This window comes from Varroa destructor, unplaced genomic scaffold (genome assembly GCF_002443255.2).
Source record: "Varroa destructor unplaced genomic scaffold, Vdes_3.0 BEIS01000001.1, whole genome shotgun sequence".
Taxonomy (NCBI): Eukaryota; Metazoa; Arthropoda; class Arachnida; order Mesostigmata; family Varroidae; genus Varroa; species Varroa destructor.
In genome coordinates this window covers 70,185,536-70,208,101 of record NW_019211454.1, presented here as the reverse complement: position 1 = coordinate 70,208,101, position 22,566 = coordinate 70,185,536, and the positions used below count along the sequence as shown (strand labels likewise).

The 22,566-nt window shown below is 38.8% G+C and overlaps 1 protein-coding gene across 3 annotated transcripts; it reads left to right on the top strand.

Moving 5' to 3' along the window:
* Positions 1–2,267: 2,267 nt before the first annotated feature.
* Positions 2,268–16,497, top strand: LOC111250810 (uncharacterized). Of its 3 annotated transcripts, none has more exons than XM_022806601.2 (16): positions 2,268–2,445; positions 2,901–3,277; positions 4,828–4,953; positions 5,179–5,379; positions 5,613–6,388; positions 6,564–6,961; positions 7,128–7,328; positions 7,543–7,718; positions 7,832–7,934; positions 8,232–8,527; positions 11,347–11,468; positions 11,720–12,277; positions 12,558–12,680; positions 12,978–13,110; positions 13,417–13,641; positions 13,873–16,497. In XM_022806601.2, the coding sequence occupies exons 2-16, from the start codon at positions 3,128–3,130 to the stop codon at positions 14,710–14,712; spliced, it is 4,428 nt and encodes a 1,475-aa protein (XP_022662336.1). In that variant the 5' UTR covers positions 2,268–2,445; positions 2,901–3,127; the 3' UTR covers positions 14,713–16,497. The 3 variants fall into 3 exon arrangements, with proteins under 3 accessions (XP_022662336.1, XP_022662329.1, XP_086844126.1); XM_022806594.2 differs by having other exon boundaries at positions 2,268–2,523; XM_086988000.1 differs by having other exon boundaries at positions 2,268–2,760.
* The last annotated feature ends 6,069 nt before the right edge of the window (positions 16,498–22,566 follow it).

Sequence of the window (22,566 nt, the reverse complement as noted above, 5' to 3'; positions counted from 1 at the left end):
GACTCAAGCGCGCACCCAGACCAGAGAATGGCAGGGTCTTACCATTCCATCAAACAGTTTCCAATTTCACAAAATAGAAGAAAGGCACAGAAAACCACCCAAACCCACAACGAGCAATATTTCACATGTTTTGTCACAACATCTTCAGCCACACTGTCACACGAAGACACCACCTGAAACATTTTCAACTGACAAAATCACCTCATAGCAAACGCTTTAGAGGTAAAATCTGATCGCGATTTTCAATTTCGTGAAAATACCAAACACGCTCATGTGTATTGTGATCTCTGCTGGGTATTTACGGTCACGAGAGGGCGTTGAACAGTCGTGAGCGGGAAAAAATTTGAATCGGCTAATGGCGCCAAATAGCGACGTTATTAAATCTACAACGAGCACCGTACACCGTACACCAATCAGGATCTGTTTCGCTGCTTCGATGAATTTGCCTCGCTGAATCTTGGTTATAGATATCATTGCAGAACTGCCGGCTAAGGACCCAATAAACGCTACATAAAATTTTTCTTAGTACAACTATGAGTAAGTAGCTGAGTAATAATATAATAGGTACTGAAAGAGTCACCGCTAGAGGCTCGCGAGAAACAGGCTTCCTGAAACAGAGAAAGCTGTTCGCTACCTCTTAGTAAATTTACATTTTCCGAAATGTATAATAGTGGCCTTTCAAAATTAACAAGAAGACATTAGACAAATGTCACGAATAAGAACACTGGACTTATAACTCTTTTTTAACGCCTTATTATCCTTTAAAACTTGCAACTATAGCTTAATGTAACTAAATAAAAATATTTTTTAATATTTACAAGTTTAGCTACCATTTTTGTTTCGTTATCGCCTGCTATTTTCGTTATCATCTAGTCACAGGCTATTCCTGATACGTCGCTAACTCCTCGAAGCATTATTTATCAGCTGCATTTACAGCAAAGTTAATTGCTTTACAATTGCTCTGCATTATGTGTTTCGAATCTTACGTGTATGAAAAACACTGATGGATATTGCAAAAACAAAGAATGTTTGCTTTAGTCTCCGCTTTCAATAAAGGACGTTTTTTTCTATCGCATTATGTAGGCAAACCACAGATTACACTATCTCCACAATATACAGCTATGTTATATAGTTGATCGCTCCCGCAACAGCACAGTGTGGACACGCATTCAAAAAATACACTGTGATAGTATTTTATAATGAACCTTAATTAACGTACACTTGGCTTTATCTTGTATCCTGTATCGAACACAGCGGTGCTCACATCTGACGGGAGCTAGCAATATACAGTACTATGTCACCTCCAAAAAAATGAACGTCATACGACTTATGCGGGACATTTACTTCATTATAAAAATTTAATTTCCTATGCAAGATGCCACTTTCACTATTTAAATCTCCTTTTTTTCATTGTTTTTTTGGTAAAACCGTTTTCTACTGGTAATATCCACTGTCTTAACAAATAGACTTCCAAGCTGCTTTCATAGCAATTGCTATCAACAGTCGTACTATCGAGAAAAACACTATATTTCACCCCGCCACTCACTACTAAACGAATCAGCCGTATTATTGATGTGTACTATTGCGGTGGTTTTTTAATAAAAGCCGAGTATTTTATTGAGCTTTATTCTTATATTTGTTCTTTCCGAAGATTATTGAGTAATCCCGATCAAGACAATATCTATCTATTTGTGTATGCAGTTCCCCTGTGATAATGGTGCTGCGCGTTCATCTAGTTCAGTATTCTTTTTTATTCATTTATTTATTTCCAAGTTGTGGGCATCTGCGTTTCAGTTAAAATCAGTATTATTTGAAAAAAAAAGATTAAACAGTATGAGGCGCAAAAAAGGAGAAAATATCTAAAAACGAAGCAAATCATTATCACTTGCTTTTTTGTGTACTCTATCACTGTGTCATCATTTTTATTTTGTAAATATGGCCACGAATAAGCATCACATTTCAAATACCATATAATTCAAAGACTAACCAGATTGCATTGAGCAATTTGTTCTACGAAAAAAAATATCTGCTGCGTTCAAAGAGCCCATTGGGCACACTTGGTATGGCTTTACAGATCACAGGTCGATTTTCTCTTTCCATATAATCTTAGAAATCTTCTACGTTCGATTCAAAATATCGTAAGGATATACCACGCTTCGTTTATTATTGGTTATTTAAAATACCCGCGCATGGGCTTGGGGCACATCTGTGGTACGGCCGTGAGACGTTTTTGGAACTTTGAGCTGGTATCAAATGGCCGCCATATTGGAGGTTGTTCGCCTAATCAGTCTAAAACTTTGTATTGTTCACAAGCAGGCTTGCAGCGAGCTCCTAAGCGAGCAAGCAAGCAAGCGTGTTTGTGAGGTGCGTGTCGTGGTGGCCGCGAGTAGTGCGTCACTTCTAGTGGCCGTGTTGAATCAGAAGATTATTATCATCGTGTGAAAAGTTCGTTCTCTTCATCGCAAGGAAAATAACTGCTTCGCGAATAGGCGTGGCCCTTGTGGCCGTTGCTTCGTCAATCTTGTATTGTTCACTATCGAATATTAATAATACGTTGCCTGCAACAATTGGCGTAGATTTACGATTGCTTGGCCATTACCTATGTTAGCCCCCTCTTACCCGATTTGGCCTATACCACTTACGCAAAGATATACGTAGACAGACACAGACGCACTCACACATACACACATGCACACATACACAGATACAGACACAAGGACTTCGCCGAAATCAGCAAGACAGCAGTGAAACTAAATAAACGTAATTAACTCTGATACTGAATTTTGGATATGAGACGAAGTGAAACAGTATACCGCTGTATGTAGTTTCGACTAGCGTATGCCGAACAGGAGGAAAACTTGGTCTTCCATCTGAATTAAACGTGGCTTTCTGTTTAACAGAACCTCGTTGCAACAACCGAGTACTACTGCATCGTTCATAGCTGAGGAAGATCGGGAGTTTTGAGGTACGCCGTTTGTGTGTGAGTGTGTATGTATGAGGTACACGTTTTTTGTTGTTATAACACCGTTGGTGTATAAGTGTGTATGGGAGGTTGAATATTAGTGAATAGTGAGCAGTTAGGAATCGGCACTTTGTAAGAAACGAGTGGACGGCGACATAAAACAAAATGGAAGACTCCGTGAATGACTACGCGTCGTCTCTGCATGACCTCACAACGAACTCGAAGCCACTCATCACAATGTTAACGATGTTAGCCGATGATAATCGGCAATACGCTGAAAGCATCGTCGCCGTCATCGAAGACTACCTTAAACGGGTGAGTGGAGCCTGCTTGTTATTGTTATTGTTACACCACTGAGAAGCCCATTAGCAAGTTAGACCAGGTCATTGGCCGAAAGTGAAGGACAAAGAGACGGAACGTCTCCTTCATGCCAATCATGATCGATGGATAGAGATAGAATGAACTGAGTACAACCTACTACATGTAACATTAAGCCCGCACATGTTCTGAAACCACTATGGGCGATAAGATTGTCCGCATTTTTAGGTTAAACCTCGTTTTGTCGTATAAAACGACATTGCAGGTTTTACTCCATTGTGACCAATTTATTTGATGATTAAATATATATTCGGTCAAGCTGCGTATTTTCTATCCGATTTCTATCTATTTTCTCCGACGAAGTCTGTTAGGTTTCGTCATTTTGGTCCAAGTGCATTTCGTGACTCGTATGTAGAGTTTGTTGCATCTTATCGCTTGGCTTGTCTGGACAGTGACTCGTCTCATGCGATCTCTGCCGTGCTTTAGGGATTGCAATATAAAGCACCGAATATTTGCACCGAAGCAGCATTTATACTTGTTATACGTAGTATTAAAGTAACTCTAGCATTAGGTATAGTTTTAATACTTTGTTACGAAAGTACTGGCAGTGTTAAAATCTGCTGTACGCAGCACATGGTTATGAACCACTGCAATTACCTTTGCATAACATGACGAAAGCTCTCATCGGGATCATCTCAAGAGGGTCGCTCTCACTTTTATATCCAATACCTATTTGACCACACGCTTGTAAAGCCGAGTACTTTCGACTTTCAATAGTCAGTCCTCGTTGACACGTAGATGCTGCTGTTGCCCTGCCTGTAATGCTCTTCTCTTTTAACAATTCTCTTATTGATCAATAGTAAAGCATTGCATACGTGCACTTGTGACCGGATATTTCACGGCGATGTATTGATCTCTGCGCATATATATTCTTTTGGCCTGAACTAGGGGACTCGATATCATGGGTTCCTATGGGTTCTGATGGACTTCTGTTGGCACCTTTTTGTTCACTGCGATTTTCATCTGTATAGGTATTTCTGATTTATAAATAATGTAATACATAATTAAGAACGAGTATTCTGGTGGGAACTGGTGTCAAACTATATGTTGCAGTATTAAGCATATACGTAGTCCTATTGAAAATCTTAACACGTGTTGCTCCTTAACGTGCTTATTTAGTTGACGTGCGCGTGTGATCTAGGCAAGAAAATGGAGAAGATCGGTAAAAATATCATTATTAAACTTAGGTCTGGCGTAAACGTAATCATTGTATTATATAGCACAAATGATTTTTTTTCCATTGACCGGAGTTTGGGCTACTGCTGTTAAAGGATAAAAACGCATGCACGATTTAATTGAGTGTTCCATATTAGGGCATACTTAATAAAATTAATCTACACTACATAATACAATACTAATAAGCAAATATTAAAAGTGAAAAGAACAGCTTCTGCATCAAGGTTAGTGAATTTTAGACAAAATAATGCTTATAACAGTAAATATAGTTTTAGAATAATAACGTCTCTTGCATTCTCTCTATTTTACAGAGTTGTGCCAAAATCAAGCTTCCGACGTTGTACTTAATAGATTCTATCATCAAAAATGTTGGAGAACCGTACAAAAAGCTGTTCATAGAAAATATCATCAAAATTTTTCTAGACGTATTTCAAGAGGTGAGTCTCATTTTTATTATGCTGTTAGGTTATGTACGCTTTATAATTACTATAAATCAATTCATGATTTTACGAATTTGTCAAATCTTAAGTATATATTTTTAGCCAACGAGTATAAATCTAAATTAGGGGAGCTATTGCAACTAACATGCTTTTAAGTATTTCGTTTTCCGTCTCCTCCGTGTATTTTTGTGTCTCGTGTTGTCTGATCATGATTATACACAGGGTGACGAGAAAACTCGCTCTGCATTGTACAAGCTCCGGCAAACGTGGAAAGGGCTGCTTCCAGACGGCAAGCTTTATATGATTGATGCTCTTACAAAGGGGATCGACCCCAATTGGCCAATTTGTCCTACATTGGAGCATTTGGCCAACAATATTCACCTAAACCCGAAATTCTTCGGAAGGCAGCCGCCTATTATTGAGGTAAAAATAAGCCAAGTGTTCATATCTTTATTGTAGATACGCAGTCTTAAACCAGCCAAGTTAAACTAGAGGTTTCTTTTTGGCGGTAGAGGTTTTGAGAATAAAATATTATATTCTTTAACGGAAAAGCTATCTTTTAACTCTGTTAGGAGTTACGAGATAGTTTTTCCGAAGGACTAAATGACTAATATCCGTTTCCGTGTATATGTGCCTTCTTGATCATTGTTATTTAGATACATGAAACTGAAACGAGTCACAAAGACAAGGTTACCACCGTCAAGGAGGCTGTCGCGTCAGCAGAGCAGAAGATGGTTGACGTGAGTAAACAACGACATCCTCGAGCAGCACCTGACGGTCAAACTATTTCTTTAGATCGCGAATCCGGTGAAAACCTTCGCATAACTGAGCTCTCGGCCAATCGATCGGATCAACGCAGGACCGACCCTCGGCTCAAACGAAGACAACAGCAACCGATGCAGCTGTTCGAGCAACAGTTATTACAACCTGACGTTGTAATGGCAGAGAAGGCTAAAAACTCAGATCTGTTTAGTGGCAAGGAAAGTTTAAGTGGTACTGCAAGTAGTAGCGGAAAAGCAAGTGACAAGAAGTCGTCGATAAAGCGAACCCGTAGTAGTGAAAAAGAACAGCAAAGGGTTAACGGCAAACGGCAGACGAGCGATAGTCATAGTGGCAGTAGTAAAGAGCGGACTACGTCATCGAAGTCCAACAAAGATAAAACAAGTTCTTTTTCACCAGAAGACAGAAAATCGTCACGGAGCGCTGCGGGTGGAGGAAATTGTAAAAAGTCTTCAAAATCATCTTCCTCCTCATCAACGTCATCTTCCTCTTCATCACGTGTTGCCACAAAGACTGTCGCAAGTCAGTTGCAAGCCCCAAGCAATAAATCGCCAACTAAGTCTGCCGGAGAGACCCCTACCGGTCTCCGTGGAGGACCATCACTCGCCGACAAAGAAGCAGCTGCTATTCTAACTGGAGATGTCGATCTTAGGTAAGTGCAATTTAAACTATGGCTGTTCTCATATAAGACAAAAATATCTAAGATTGTTTTCTTACCTTTTGATTATGGTGAGGTTGGACCAATGATTTCTACTAGTATAGTTTAATTCTGATGAAAGATGCATTTGAATTTTGAACCATTACGCTTTCACGCTTTCACGTTTCAGAATATTGGAGCCTCATGCTAAGAAGCCGAAAACGGAAACTACTGTAGTACCCGAGCCTGTCGCTCCCTTAGAATTATTCCCCAAAGGAGACATTGATCTGCGGATCCGACCCACAGGAGGTGTAAGCGATCCTGGACAACCCCTAGTTTCATCATCGACAGCCACCGACCGAAATGTCGGTGAGCAACAGGGCTCAACTCATCAAGGCATTATCAAAAACAATGTTGACGAAGACGAAGAAGAAGAGTTTGATAAAGAAGCGCAGTGGGCCAAACTAAAGGGACGACCTGTTAGAAATCCCACAATGGCCACAATCCAAGAGCGTGGTACAAGGAAGGATACCACTAGCGAAGATAGGGGGAACGTTGCCACTTCTTCTACAAACTCTCATGCAACTGGTAAGTTAAAGAATTAGCTCGATTAGCGAAATATCTAGGAAATAGCCAAATTTTTTATGCGTACGTATTAATGGCTGGATAACACGGTCGACACTGTTTGTTACATACGCATCAGGACATGTACAATTGATATACACTCAGTGTAATTCATGTGTAAATTTTACAGTTCCAGCTGTTAGTGAGCTTGTTCGGGCAGGAGCAACTGAGTCAGGGGTGGCAGCCTCAGGTTTACGACCTCCAGCCCATATGCCTGGCTCGCAAGGAGCTCGTATACCGATGACTGTACTACCCATCGTGGACGTCACCCCAAAACAGAACGCTATTCCAGACCTCTTCCCACCTGGACGCAGTCGAGCTCACATAAAGAGTAGGTTTGAGATTACCGCGATCATTTATAATGTAATGGAATTTCATGAATAATGGACCAGGTTCTGTAGTTTGTCACTCCTCGTTAATTGAGCTTGACTCTATTTTATAATATTATAGTGAATTTAATCATTGCGCCCGAAACTACGGCTCAAAGGACATCAAAAAGAATTCCGAATGAAATTAAAGAGTAACTCACCGCGTTTTATTTACAGTTTCTGACCCAGCTCCGGACAGTGGACAGATTCGTTTGGACGGTCGTATGCGGGAGGTCCGCTTTGTTGACGGAGTAGCCATAGCTGTTATGGACGAAGCTCCACCTAATTTCGTTCGCGCTCGTCAGATTATGTTTAAGGGCGGCAGTAGTAAAAAGATCCTCATCAATGAACATGTATGTATAGTGCCATGTAGAGTACGGATTTTTCAAAAATATTCAATTCAATGCAATATAGTGTGCTTGTTGCTTATATTCATTATTATATATATTCACATTGTCTATTCCAGCATCAAATAATGGCTGCCTTTGATGGTAGAGAACATGAGTTTACCTTGAATAATAATCGCCACAGGATTCGTTTTGGTGCACCACTTCGCGAACTCTATGTTGGTAAGTAATCATCGATTTTGTATACCTTACTGGTAATGATTTAGGTACTGTTGTTCTGCTTTTTTCATGAATAATTCCGTGTGACATGAAAGATTAATCACGAATTGGCAAGGCGAAATTCGTTTGCCTCCCTACAGTTAATCGTTATTCCAAAGAGAGAATATTTAATAAAACGAAGAAGATTCTAAAGAAAACAATAGCAAAAGATACTTTTTGTTGTACTTTTGTGAATAAATAAGCTTCCACTAGAGTTGCTCTTAACCTGATTTTTCTAATTTTTTTATACCCACTTCCCAGACGGCATTCCGTATTCATGTCAGTTCAACGGAGTTCCGGTATACATTCGTAGCCGTGAAGATGTGTTTTCCGTGACGCTGCATCCACCATGTCCGAGTGTCAACGACAAGATGGAAGCCCCTAAGGAACTGCTTGCCAAACTTGGATTGTTGCCTATGCCTCCGGATAGTTTAACGTTAGGTCCGGGTGGGTGTGTCGTCGGCATGCTTCCTCCTGGTGGCCAAGTACCTATAGCGCCGATCGGTGCCCCCATGGGGAGTGCACCGGCCCATCTGATGGGAGGACCAAGCACTGGGGTAAGTTTAGCTGTAGGGAGGGGGATCAAATACAGGGTAGCACAGAACACAGAGACGCAACAGGCAAAATATCTTAGTAAACCACGGAAGTCCATTAAAACCAGTATATGTTTTGTAACAAAAACAACTCAGCCAAACGAATACAAGCCTTTGACATTTTGCCTTTTGTGTCACTAATAGTAAAACTATATGTATTTATATATGTATATATATTATTAATGATGCAAAAGGCAAAATGACTAAAGTCAAACGAAACGATATGTATATCGTTAATATAATATATATGTATATATATATACACATATGTATGTATGTATGTATGTGTATATATATATATATTATTCTGCCCTAGGACTGGCTGCGCAGTAGTCTCACTTGAACGAAACGGTTAAATAGGCAGTATGTTTTTTGTCCCACATGTGTGTTGTCTTTGTAGTACAATTTGACTATTGCCGATCCGTGTGTGTTGTTAAGACCGAATTTCGCTACTTGGAAGTTATCAGGCTATTGAACGATATTGGCTCGGTTGTACTGTGGCATACCCTGTTCCCCCACTTCGCAGATATTGCCGATTTCTAACGTTCCATGACGATTATGGACAGAATTTTTTTTCAGCTAGGTAGTAAGAAAGTACGATATCAATTTTACGTATTTCTACCTTGCATGAATATGTATGGCAACAACAACAACAACAACAACAAGAAACGTATCGAGAAGCACTGCTTCGACGCCACTTGGTTCTGCGACCGAGTGACTATTATACGGTCCGCTGTAGTATGATGGGCAGCGATCATTAGTTGAATGCCAGTGTTCAGTGAGTTCTACACATCTGTCGACGACATCTGTGTGATTATTGAAATTACAAGGCTTAGGGAAGCTAAAAGAAATCAACCAAAGGAATGGTGGAGGCTCTATACAAAATACGTTTAGTCAAAAGAAACAGCTCACATAGTGAAAATGGTAAATGCCGTATTTCCTACTGGATGCCGCATTTATTCTCCATAACCATGATGAGCGTTGTGGAATATCTCCAAAGTGAAATGCAGCACAAGTGCAGTGCCTTTGGTGAATAAAACAAAATAAAGCCTCGTAATCGGTGCGAGATTGGCAGAGTTTTTATTTAGGCAGGTATTCAGGCAGACGTTCAGTGTAGGTAACAATAGAACCCAGTAGTTTGTAGCATGTACCTAACTGTTACTTTTAGATTTCATATACTACTTAATTGTGTAATAGGTAGTGCGCCAGAAAAAAAAACCTTGAGATGCTCGCTTTATTGGTTTCGTATTTATCTCAGAGCTAGAAAAATTGAACGTAGACAGATGTAGGGCAGAAATACTGCTTTGTTTGATTTTAGAAAGGTCTGTTGAACAGCCAATTACTATCACTTAATTTACTCACCTCTGATGGTAGATGTTAATCTATTGTCGTTGGACATAAGCAGAAATATATAACGCATGGCGGGGTACGATGTCAAATAGGAAGTATTCTGAAAAGCATTCAATACTACCTCACCTTGACTCTAAAATGCTTTTTGTGTGTATGTGTGTGCGGGAATCTTCCTTCTGTACAATGATCACCATTCATTAACTAAGTGATTTCGGGATATTATTGAAAGCCTGCTGTAGCCAGAAGTGACTCTCCGTGTTCCGGTCTCAGCGATCGTCATAGTTATACACCGTAATAAACAGAACGCTTATGATAGCAGTCTATGACTTGGTGTTTTTGATTCATTGGATTTATTCTTACGTAACCCATTATTCACGTAGTGTTTTTTTTTTTTTTTTATAGGGAGATACCTCCAATAGAATTTCTTATAAACTGTGTGCCAAGTAGTGTTTACTAACACTCACGCACATCCACATGCGAGCCACGCATTAGAAACAGGTACAAAGCCAAATAGTAATTATAACGCCATTATTTCTAGGAGTATACTTTGGCAAACTTTTAAACCAGGAAATGTTTTCATGCGGTTACATGATATTGATGCCACTTAACCGAACATAGCGAGTTGCAGGGCGAGTGGAACTCGAGTTTATCGTGGCCTTTTACAGAGGCTCGGACGATTGTGAAGGTGGAGTAAACGGAAAAGAGCCAATAGTTGCGCCAGAGTTGGCTCGGAAGACCGGTAGAGTGGAAATCACGGTGAAGCAAAGTGAAGCCGAAAAACATCGAAGCCAGCAGTGAAGAAAACGATAAACATAATTTTACACAATGACAGACATTTTAATACGATCCTCTTTACCTAGATAGAAATAGGCATGGCTGAGCCAGTTTTTTTGTCGGATAATTTCTCTTAGATACGCTTTGTAAATTTGAAGAATAGCCTTAACAAAACAGATTTTTACTGAACTAAATTAGAACTTAAGATGTTAATGCAAACCAATGAATACAAACAGCCTCGGTCTTGACCACAAACCGCTTTATTCTAGATAACAAGAAAACACAGTACAAGTTCATAGTGTGTGTATTCACTGTAACGAATTTTATCCATTAACATTTGTCTTGTATTACATTACCTGGGCGGCATATTTATTGCCCATTATGTATTAACATAACACCAGTATCACTTAAAATCCAAACATAAACTCAAGGAACGGATATGGGACACTTAGTATTTCATCTGGTCGTAAAATAGCAAAAGCAGTATCCACATATTAGACAAGGGCAGTAGCATTATTTAGAAATAAGAAAACGTTTCCGTTCTCCAGTGAGGTCTTTCCAGTGTACCCGTTTCAATTGTATTGGACTATTACCAAGCCATTTGATTGTTCTTATTGAGCAAACGCCTGAAACGAACAACTTGTTGTTTTCGCTTACAGGGATGGGTTCGATACCAAGATGATCGCATGAGCCCCGCACCTCATTTAGGACCTCCCGGACCGCCAGGCCCTCATCCACCGCCTGGAATGTATCCACCTCCCGGAATGCCCCATGGAATGGGGTACGTATATGCACGCTGAAAATATAAACGCGTTTTTATGCCAATGTTTATATTTTTAGTAGGTCTACGACTCATCGTAGTCTCTAAAGTCCTTGTCATTTTAATGACTTGTGCAATTCCTCTTCATAATCACATTGGTAATAGAGGTGATTGAGTCTGTGATTTGTCTAACACTATAGCTAGAAATAATGTGGCATATTATTCTGAAGGTGTAGATATCTGAGCTAACGTTATGGTTTGACTTCTTTTAGGCCACTACCTCCTCCTGGGAGTTTCGGACCGGGTCATCCCGGCCCTCCGGGAATGTTCGGTCCCCCGCCTCCATCGGCTATGGGTGGTCCAATGCCTGGACCACCAATGGGTCCGGGACCATACGGACCTATGGGCCCCCCAGGAATGATGCCCTACGGACAACAACCGCATCCGGGTATGCATGGCCATCCCCATATGATTGGGCCTGCTGGAGGAATACTCCGTCCTCCAATAGGCCCTCCCATGGGACCCCCTCGGCCGCAGGAACGCCGAATGCCAGCACCACCAAGTGTAGTGGCTCCAGTAACTGCCCCTGTCAGCCTAACTCCTGTTGCATCCGTTACTCCTGCTGTGCAACCGGTGAATGTGTCAGATCTGCTTAGCCAGTTGGTTAATTACGGTATTATTGGTGGTTCTTCAACAACATCAACTACTGAAAGCGTTCAAGGTTCAACAGATTCTTCAGAGAAAAAGCCCACTGGCAGCATTCTTAACCCTACAATCATAAAGGAAGAGATCCCCAAACTTAGCTTTAAACAAACTGACCAACTCAAGCAGTAAGTATATGCCTATTCACCACAAGTGTCATAAGAGGCATAACTGCACTAGGAAATAATGATATTAAATATGCATCTTTGCGTGTAATAGTTTAGCTGAGTTTGAAGTTTCCCTTGAAATGACATAGCAAGCTGTGCGGAAACCCGCACAATTAGAATTCCCTTAGTTGCCAAGTTAATGGCTTAAATCATTTCCAGGTATGGTTGTTGTAAGGTTGTGTACCCATTATGCTTCACAATAGTTGGTTTCGAAAGCTGATGTTTTAATTTCAATTTGCAGACGCTATGGAGGCGTGATTTCAGCTCTACATGATGGCCTTCAGTGTGCTACATGCGGGCAGCGCTTTAAGCAGGTTGACAAGAACTCTGATAAATATGCTCAACATCTTGACTGGCACTTTAGGTGAGTGAAACCAATGTGGTCGAATGAACTTTATTGATGCGCTGTAAGAAATCTATGTGTTTAGAGGAATTGCGAATTCAATGAGGGGAGCGCCTTCTAGATTATCCAATCCTGTATTTTCTTACTCTTATAAAACTTTACTTTGTATGTAAAATACCTATTAACAGTTATTGCAATAGGAAAAAAGATGCAAATACAAGCGGTTCTATTACATATGTAAAACAAGTGTTTGCGATTTTGTAGAATATTATAGCATATTGTTTCCGGTGACCTTTAGAATGTTTTTTTTTCTATTAGGATGGCTCGAAAGGAGCGAGAAGGATTGAAGAAGGCCTCATCAAGAAAGTGGTTCTACGATATTACGGACTGGGTTCAATTTGAGGAGGTTGAAGATATAGAAGATCGCGCGAGAAGCTACTTTGAACTACAGGTTTGTGTTATTACCACGTCTTAATTATGTTACGTTTATATTAGGATAGAATTACGTGTGTATCATCTACTAATGTCAAAAGGAATGTGCGATAGTTATAGGAATTAGCATGTACTTCACAATATCTATGTAATAGGAAAACTGTATGCAGTCTATGGCAGTAGACAGGAGACAGGCAAAAAATGATCTACCAGTTTTTTGATCAAAAAAAGTTCTTATAGGCTAGCTCGAATTTAGTTTTGCCCTTAGGAGGTGTAGGGATATGCTTTTATTATGCAAAAATTTCTTTCTTAAATGGTTCCCTAGGAAGCACAACATGATGCAACGAGCCAGGACAGCCAGGCACCTGTCGTACAAGAAGTTCCGTCAGTTCCAGCTAAAGTTATTGATCATGGTGACAATACGTGTGTGCTATGTCGGGAACCCTTCGCAAATTTCTTCTGTGAAGAAAACGAAGAATGGCGTTTGAAGAACGCAATTCTCTACGAGGGTCAGCTCTTCCATCCAGGATGCCACGAAGACTATTTAAAGGTGTGTGTGAATCTCTTCAGATACATTGTATAGTTTGAAACGCATGCTTTCTATTATCCTATGCTGCTTACTTTAGTATTTTATAGACCGCGTTTTTTAAAAGCAATTAATGTGATTATTCATTAAACATTCTAATAAAGAAAGAGCTTAAAGGAATGCGTAGAGCTTATTAAATAAAGAATATGAATATTCGAAGTTTATTTGCTGATATTTATCCGTATATTTTCACAGCCTGCACGAAAACCTAGTCCGGAGGTCAAAGAAGAGCCGGAGGATGACCAAAGCGAAGTGAACAAGGACGTCATCAGTGAAAGCGAGAAAAAAATGGACATTGAGGAGCAACGGCTAGAAGGAATTGACGACGGAAGTCAACCTTTGCCAGGACTCGACTTTGCGCCAACATCGGAAGAATTGCCTTCAAATAAAGTCAAAACAGATACGGCTGAGCAGACTGTAAGTGAGGAAGCGGTAAAATCTGAACCCAAAGGTGAAACAGAAAAATCTACAGAGAATGAGGAGCCCATGGAAGAGGATTTGAATGATACAGTACGGGCAGCCGAGCAGTCCGTAGTAGTTGAGGAGCTAGGGGAGTTTGGCGTAGACAACCTTCCTCCATCCGTTGAACATGGCTATGACCTCAAGGACGAAGAAAAGAGTCAGGATTCCTCTGTTGGTGTTGAAGGCCTTTCTGAGGAGGCAAAAAAACAGCAACATGAGTCGTGTGAGCATCAGGAACAGGCAGACACTATTGCGAAACAGGACAGCCCTCAAAATCAGTTTGATGAGTCAGCAGATCATTCTACAACTAGTAAGCTGAAGGTGTTCAAAGGTTCCGGAGGGTTTATCCTCAAGGTCAAACAGGAAACAATGACAAATGGTGGTGACGCAAGGGGTGGGGTTTCGCAGGAGAAGAGCTCACAAGACAGTGGCGTTGGTCTTGAAGAACATGAAGACTACGGACAGAACGACGATGATGAGGAATGGGTCCCACCTCAACCTGACCCAGCTTTCAAGAATTTGCCAATGGTTAAGCGTGGGGCCGAGGAGAGTGGCCTGTGTAGTATAATGTAAACATTACAAAGACGTTGTTAGATAAACTAACATATATATGTATAGAAGTCTATGTGATAGCTATGAGACTATAAGGAAAAGAAAGGGCAGCAATGGGGCGTACAATCATAGGTCGACATTTTTTCAATCCAAGGAGAGTCCTATTAGAACTTAAATTGACCACCATAATTTCAGTCTATCTGCCAGCAATCAGAATATAGCATAGCCTCTTCCACACTAAATTAGAGCGAGTAATTGCTAATTGTAGTTTTCTGATTGTTTGGTTTTACGTTGTTATACTGTACTAGACGACGTGAACGCCATTGAAAGCGTTTGTTTGCCTCGCGAATTCTTAGCGGCAAAAAAATTTTTGAACACTTCTCTGCCTACGAGTTAAATGCGTCATATAAGTGTGACGACACCATATTGTTTGGTGCAATTTGTGATTAGAAACAGCAGCGAGAGGTTTAGCTTGTTTATTTGATATTAAGACCGCAAGAGGCATGACGATGTTGCCAAACCTTACTGCCCATGTTTGTATGTGCGTGTGTAAATATAACAACAATGTATCGGCATGATGAATTGCTTGGGTCGCTGTTGAGAGAGATACTGAACGACACTTGTGACGTTTCTAAGTGATTGCGGGTAGTAGCTGTAAAAGTGAAAAGGAACATTGTCACAAAGTACAGTTAGGTTCGTCCCTCGCTTTAACGATTGTATATAACGTATGAGAAGAGAATGACGAATATTTTGAGTATTTATATTTCTTGCTATGTTGTAGCAGGCAAAAGCTGTATGTAAAATGAAGTGAGACAAGGAAGCAGCAGAGAGCTACCATAGACATACGCGCGTAAAGTGAATCAATCAATCAATTTCTTGCGACTTGCATGTAGTGCATAGTCGGTATTTTCGTACTGCTCTGATGATATCCGATTCACATAAGTTCACAAATTCAATTACCTTGCTGACGTTTTCACATGTAGGCATCGGGTTTTGTATGTATACAATAAGAAAGAGAAACATGAACAGGAATAGACATAAGGATTACTACTACAGAAAAAGTGGAAACACTCGGATAAAGCTTAGAGAAGTTTTTCATTAAGCCAAACATAAACATCTACTGGGTATGTTTCCACAGTTTCTAGTGATCTAGATATTCAACGATCTCATGCCGAACTTCGTGTTCGAGCAAAGTGACGGGCAAATTGGAATTGTTTGATCAGGTAACCTCAGGTGACAAATGTTCCAATTCTAATTCGGTGATTTAATGTTGTTGCGTTGTTGAAATGCCAAGATGACATGACAGGATTAAGTTGTTATGAATAGAAGTAACTGAAAAAAATAAAAAAAATACCAAAAAAAAACGTTTAAGAAACGAACTTAGCTCTAAAGGCTAAATACGCCAGTGTATACTTTTGATATTAAGGATTACATAGGTATGACTAAAGGAATGCTGAACCATTTAGAATTATGCATTTATGAATATTCAATTATCCGATTATTGAAACTGAAAGCATGAAATTTGTCCATAAAAATACCAAAACTGGGTTAAAAAAATTAAAACAATACGGGCATTAATATCACACGCTTACATGAAACTTATCAACGTCTAACGCACTAGTTAGTAGCTATATGACAGGTACTACACGCGAATTCAAGGTAACGGATACAAAGGTTCAACGCGTTGTCCGAGATCGTAGGATGGCAAATTTGCTCAATTCAAAAGACGGAGTAGAGCAAGATAAAGGAGCATCTGCTGTACGAAGACATATTTAAGCAAATAAATCGATAAATTACATAAAATAATTGCGTCATCATTTTTTTACAGTTCTGGGATGAGAAATACTATATAATCTATGATATATGTGTATATATATACAATATTGATATATATATAATGGGAGATATTGGACTGTCCCAGAAGTTTATAGTAGATTTTGAATCGATTTACGCTTTGGCAGCACAGACAGCAGAGACAGAAAGGGAAAAAAAGCAGTTTTTCGCTTTATCTGTAGAATTTCATTCCGGCCTTCTCTTGGCGTTGTGCTTTTAATTGCACCTTTCACTTAAATTCTACAATTCCACAGATGTAAAAAAAATTATGGTCTGTTTTAAAGCTTTGTTTTTGGAATTGGTTGAGTGCGATTCAAAGTTGTGAAAGCATTTGTATACTCTACAGCCGACCGCACGGTGCGGGGGTGGTTCACTCGATTTCAGGGCGGTGACTTCGGCATCTAAGCCAAGGCCTGTGCAGGTTGACGCTTTGACTATAAGTATGCTAAGATTTTCACCGTGTCCACGTGTGAATTTTCACTAAATTGTAGTAGACATAGGGACAACCAAAATGATCGTTTGAAGATATATAACAAATAACGGTTCCAGTCGGGAAAAAATCTGGGTTTCTCACGATTTGATCGATCACCAACTAACAAACCGTGTATATATTGCCAAACAGCTTCTAAAATTAAGCGAAGAGTTAGTAACTATAACATGTGTAGCCGACTTGAAATGTTTTTTATGCAGCCCATAGCAGCATTAGATTACAAAAATAAATCACATCTAGAATGTTTCATATTGAGCCATAAGCTTGGAGTTTTGCATCCTTTTGACGCTATTCGGACTACGATTCAGGAATGTAGCTTTTCCCAAAAAACATGATTCTAGACATGCCTTGAGCTAGCATACATTAACATCCACGCCCCTTTATACTAAGAATATACTGGTTTCTGATTTGTGCTACAAACTGCTTCGGGCGGCCTGCGTCAGAAACAATGGACATAGAATTACTTTGATAGCATTTACACAAACATTGTTAATGTCAGAGAAATTGAAGATTGAAACATTAGTCATACAGAGGAGATACAAAATAAATAAATAAAAGGAAAAAGATGTGATGTCCTTGATTAAGCATAACCTTATATGTATCTCTGAGAATATTGTCTAATTTTAAGGGATCCTAAAAAACGGTTCCAAGTGATTTTAGGAACTGATCACATACCAGTAATTCATATAAGACAGACAGATTTAACATATGCTTGGAGGAATTAGAAGCTCACGCGTATTTGGACTATTCGGCAAATACTCTGAAAAATAACTGTTTACGTCGAACACACCTCATGAGTTCGTTTTTACTTGAGTCAGGTGTTGATAAAACATACAGCTTTTAGCTTCCTACCGAGATAGATCTTTTTTATGTTTTTTGCATTACTAGCCCTTATAACCCTCTCTACTCTTCGCAAACCGTACAGCGCCGAGTAATATCGCATAGTTGATTTGAAGAACTTAAAAAAAATTATTATTATTTTGTATATGTTCCTTCCGAACACATAAATTTCAGGCAACGACCACTATTTTCCGTTCATTTTCCAGATTCGACATTCCCTGCTTGGTCGTGAAAATGTTATCCTTTTTATTTGGATGAGGCATACTTGTTCCATACGCTCTTATTCACTCACCGATACATTACCTTTTTGGTGAGCTTTCACATTGAAAATTGTCTAAATTTAGCTCTTTCATTCCGCATGAACGTACATACCACAAAAACAAAATTGTGTGGCCAACCTTTATTGCTACAGAACGCTAAAAGTACATACCGAGGAAGAATATTTAACTTTAGCAGGCGTGCGTTGTTTTTTTAAATATTCTCATCATTTACACGAAAGTATTGATAATATGCTACACCTTTACATGTTGCACAGAGCACGATGAAGAAAAGAAAACTACAACATGTATTCCCCATCACCAGTATTGAAAATATCGCCTGTTAATGTTACCCCCTTTTTCGAGTCTGATATGTATCGATATGATGACAGAAAGTGAGTTTATTTTCATATATCTTGGCTCTTACAAAGTGCTGTCGACTCCTTATGTTTTGTGACAGTAGCAGGAGGGGCTCCAACGTTTTACATGTGTGTTGCTTGTTTTTGCACCGTGGTTAGTGAATCATGAGCTAAAGGCCGTCACACAAGGATTAAGAGTTTTCTTTTACTAAAAGGGAAAAAGAATAAAGACGATGCGAGACCTCGTCTAGGACGTTGAAAATTGCTTCAAATACACGTATTTTAATTCTTACTTGGCTTACCAAAAAATGGATAGTACGCTGTCGCTATCACCAAAGTAATTTGTTACTACTTAAAAGCTGTGAGTCCACACCTTATCGCCCTAGCAGATCGTAATATGAATGAAACGATTGACTTGAAAAAAATAACTGTTTTTTTCGAATTATTCGATAACTTGGTACTAGTTTCGTGGATCTGGAAAACCCACTATATGTTAAAATTTGGCAGCGTTTTGAGACAATCAGCGAGGCGAAGTTCGTATAGGCTAGTTGCAAGTAAGAATCTAACTAACAATGTAAATTAAATGATAGTGGGAACAACCATGGTACCGAAAAAATGCTTTGAGTGATATAAAGAAATATTACAGATTCAAGCATGACAATATAGTATCAAAATACTATAGAATCCCCTCGCCTTAGAATCACAATCTTTTTACTCTCGAATTACGACCTATGTATCATTTGGCTTAAGAATTGATGTGACTTAAATTTGAACTGTAAATGGTGAAATAGTATTTATTCACTTGGTTTATATGTAAAGTACTAAAATGTAAATGGAAACGCGTGAACGCGACGTAAAAAATGAGTTTCCTTTAAATTCGGAAGATATCTTAACCGAATGAAATTGGGGAAGTTCGGAGAAAATGGTTGATCTAACCTGAAGAAAACATTAAACCATTGTCTCATCTAAACTAAGATGCGAAAAGATCATTTTGTAATAATGCTTGTGATGCACCTGTCTGTAATATCAGTATGAGGGAGCTGTACAAGAAATTGCTCAGGCATAAAATCCTTCAACATTTGTTACGAGAAGTAAGTCCCCTAATAACGTTTTCGATCATTTTTATCACTTCTTAACATCTCGATTTAAGCAATTCATATATAGATCAAGTAGTAGTATAGATCAAGAATTGTCCTTATGCTTTATTTTTAAAACTCTATCTAAGTCAAAACAGTTACCTCAGTTTCTTCGCACATTTTAGTAATGTCATTTTTGGCGATCATGTTTAAATCAATAGAACTACCATCCACCGCTATTACAGCTTAATTCGGGGGTTAAACTAGTTTTCAAATATCCTTTTTTATCCAAAAAATAACCTTTTAATAGTAACGGTAAGAATGCCCGAAAAGACTGCACCTTAAAGCTTATTTAAACGATCCAATCTAATAATTAATATTTACCTGTATAAAAGCTTCATTTTTTAATTCTAAAGATCTAAATGGATTAAAAATGTCTCTTAAATGTTAACGAATATTTAGGATCTTTAAATTTACAACCTATGGAAGGTCTTGCCATTCGCTTCATTAAAGTTTTCTCGGATTTTCAGCATGAGAACTGACATTAATACAGATCGTTAATTTTGCATACAAAAAGCTTTGAAGAAGCAGGGGCTCGTTCAACGCAAAATGATGGGAGTATAACTGATCTTCGTTCAAATTTCAAAAGCGATGCACTGTGCTTCGCCATGATAAATGCGTTGTTTTTAGCTTTCTTCCGGTACCATGAATGGCGAGTAAACGCACCATCCTATTTATATTTACACTCGTGCCCTTCACTTTGATACTAAGAACATCTACTTGGAAACCAACTTGTTTCCAAATAGAACTTTTCATTGCTTCATATAAATGAGCTAGAAACAGTAGCTTCGTACGTTCCAAAACAAGGTACAATACCAATGTATGATAATCTTGTACCAATAAACAAATTTTTGAATTATACGACTTCAATGCCTAATTCATTTGGTCTTCTGTGATAAATGTAATATACCAAAAAATCGAGCGGATCTCAAATCTTTTCGTACTTTTCGAAATAATTAAACGATCTGCGAATTTTACTGGCGGCAGAAAAGAAAGCGATTACATTGAATAAAGATGAGATTTAAAACAGTACCTTGCGGAAAATTTGTCCGAACCAATTTTAACGGTTAAATTGCCAAGAAACGTAAATTGATAGTATAACTTGTAATAATTTCATGGCAAATTCGACTATATTTATCAGCTGTTCATTAATTGTGCTTATTTATGCTGTCTTTAATCTATAAATCAATATTTTATTAATTATTAATAAGAGATTAAGATAAATTAAGATATGTACCCTCGCATAATCGCTTGCACACTAGCATTGGGTTTATGTTGTCGTCCCTGCTAAATTAGGTTTTTAATCTATAGTTTTTTCCGGCCTATTTTGCTTTCATTTGTTATATATGTGCGCGGGACCCTCGGAGTGTTTTTCTGTTCCTCCCGGAAGGTCTATATGAAGCCATATGTGGTTTCAGGTGAGACGTTCATGTACGCATTCGACACGCATTGAGATTTTCGGTGTGCCGCAGAACACGATCCCATATATTAATGAACCTACGCGTTACTCGACTTTATTCAGTATACGAAGACTTTTCACGTTCTCTAGTACTAACGTTAACAAAACGCACCTCTCAGTTTGGCCTTTTACCATCTCGGAAATACTCCGGAGCAGTTACTAGAACGAGGTTGCAAAGTCGAACTTTCATAATAATTATACCTGCACATAAGAATAGTGCGCGCGTTATTGATTCCTTGCGTGATAAAATTGCAAGGATTTTTTTGTGTATTCACACGCCCACGCACGCTGAGTACAGTGATTTTGTTACCGCACTTTTCTAGCCAATAATTCCTCATTCATCTGATCAATAAAATAACAAGACATTTTGTTTCCATTAAGTTGGACCTCTTTTTTTATTGGCAGATTTAATGGGCCAAAGCCGTATCATATCAAATGTATGTGAAGCCCAATCATTTGTCTTGAATTTAGTTAATCAATGATTTGCCATATATAGTTTTGAGCTTCACAGCCTGCTCCTGATTATAAATAGATGTGTTTAGGGCGCATTACGCTTGCTCAATAAATAGCTGCAGCTGTTAAAAGAGAGGCCTACCTTCATACCCGCTAACTAAATCATGTTGAAAGAAAACACCACCAAAAGATCCTCGTGAATGAGCGCGTGTGTTCCATGCACCATAGATCCATGTAAATTATTGTTATATTTTTTATAAAACTGTATACATTTATAAAGTTTCGCTTTTCTTGGATTAGTAGGTTTAAAACGACAATGCATGTATCGCACTAAACTTGCTGGCAAGTTTATTCATTTTTTTTCTCTCCTGTTTAATTTAACTTATTTTGTAAGGACTTATGTCAGAAACAGCAAACAGGAGACCAGCGCAAAATGTAAAGGTTGTTATAGAAAAGGACTGGCCATGTTTAATTGTTCCCAGAACGGGTGTGCGTCCCAATTACTTATGTCAGCTATTTTAGTATGAAGTAATTTCTGCATTTAGTAGTACGATTATTGATTTACTTTAAGTAGGAATAACCATAGAGAGGATCATGGTTAAAATGACAAGACTGATGCGGGTAAGTGACGTACTGGACTTTCTACTATAACAAATCATACAAGGTCACCTTGTTTTTATTTCGTTAACAATTCAGCGCAATAGAGAGTATAAAATTGAAGGTAGCCAAGTTGGAATTGCTTGTTGATTTCATTTTTTCTAATTACTCCATTCCGTATTCAGGTCAGTTTAATGGAGCTCCGCCATGTTTACGCAGTCGAGAGGATCTGTTTGTTTTCTGAGACGTTGCATCACCAACCACACCTGAGTGCAAACAGCAAAATAAAAAAATCGTCTTCTGAAGGTCTATTATTAGGTGTGAATAGATATCACGTTCACATATTGCCTCTAGCGGTGAATAAAGGTCATAAGTTCAGCATATGTTTGGAATTGGGGTGGTAACTGCCTGATAAATGAAATAATTCTCTGACATTCTTTGTAGAACCAAA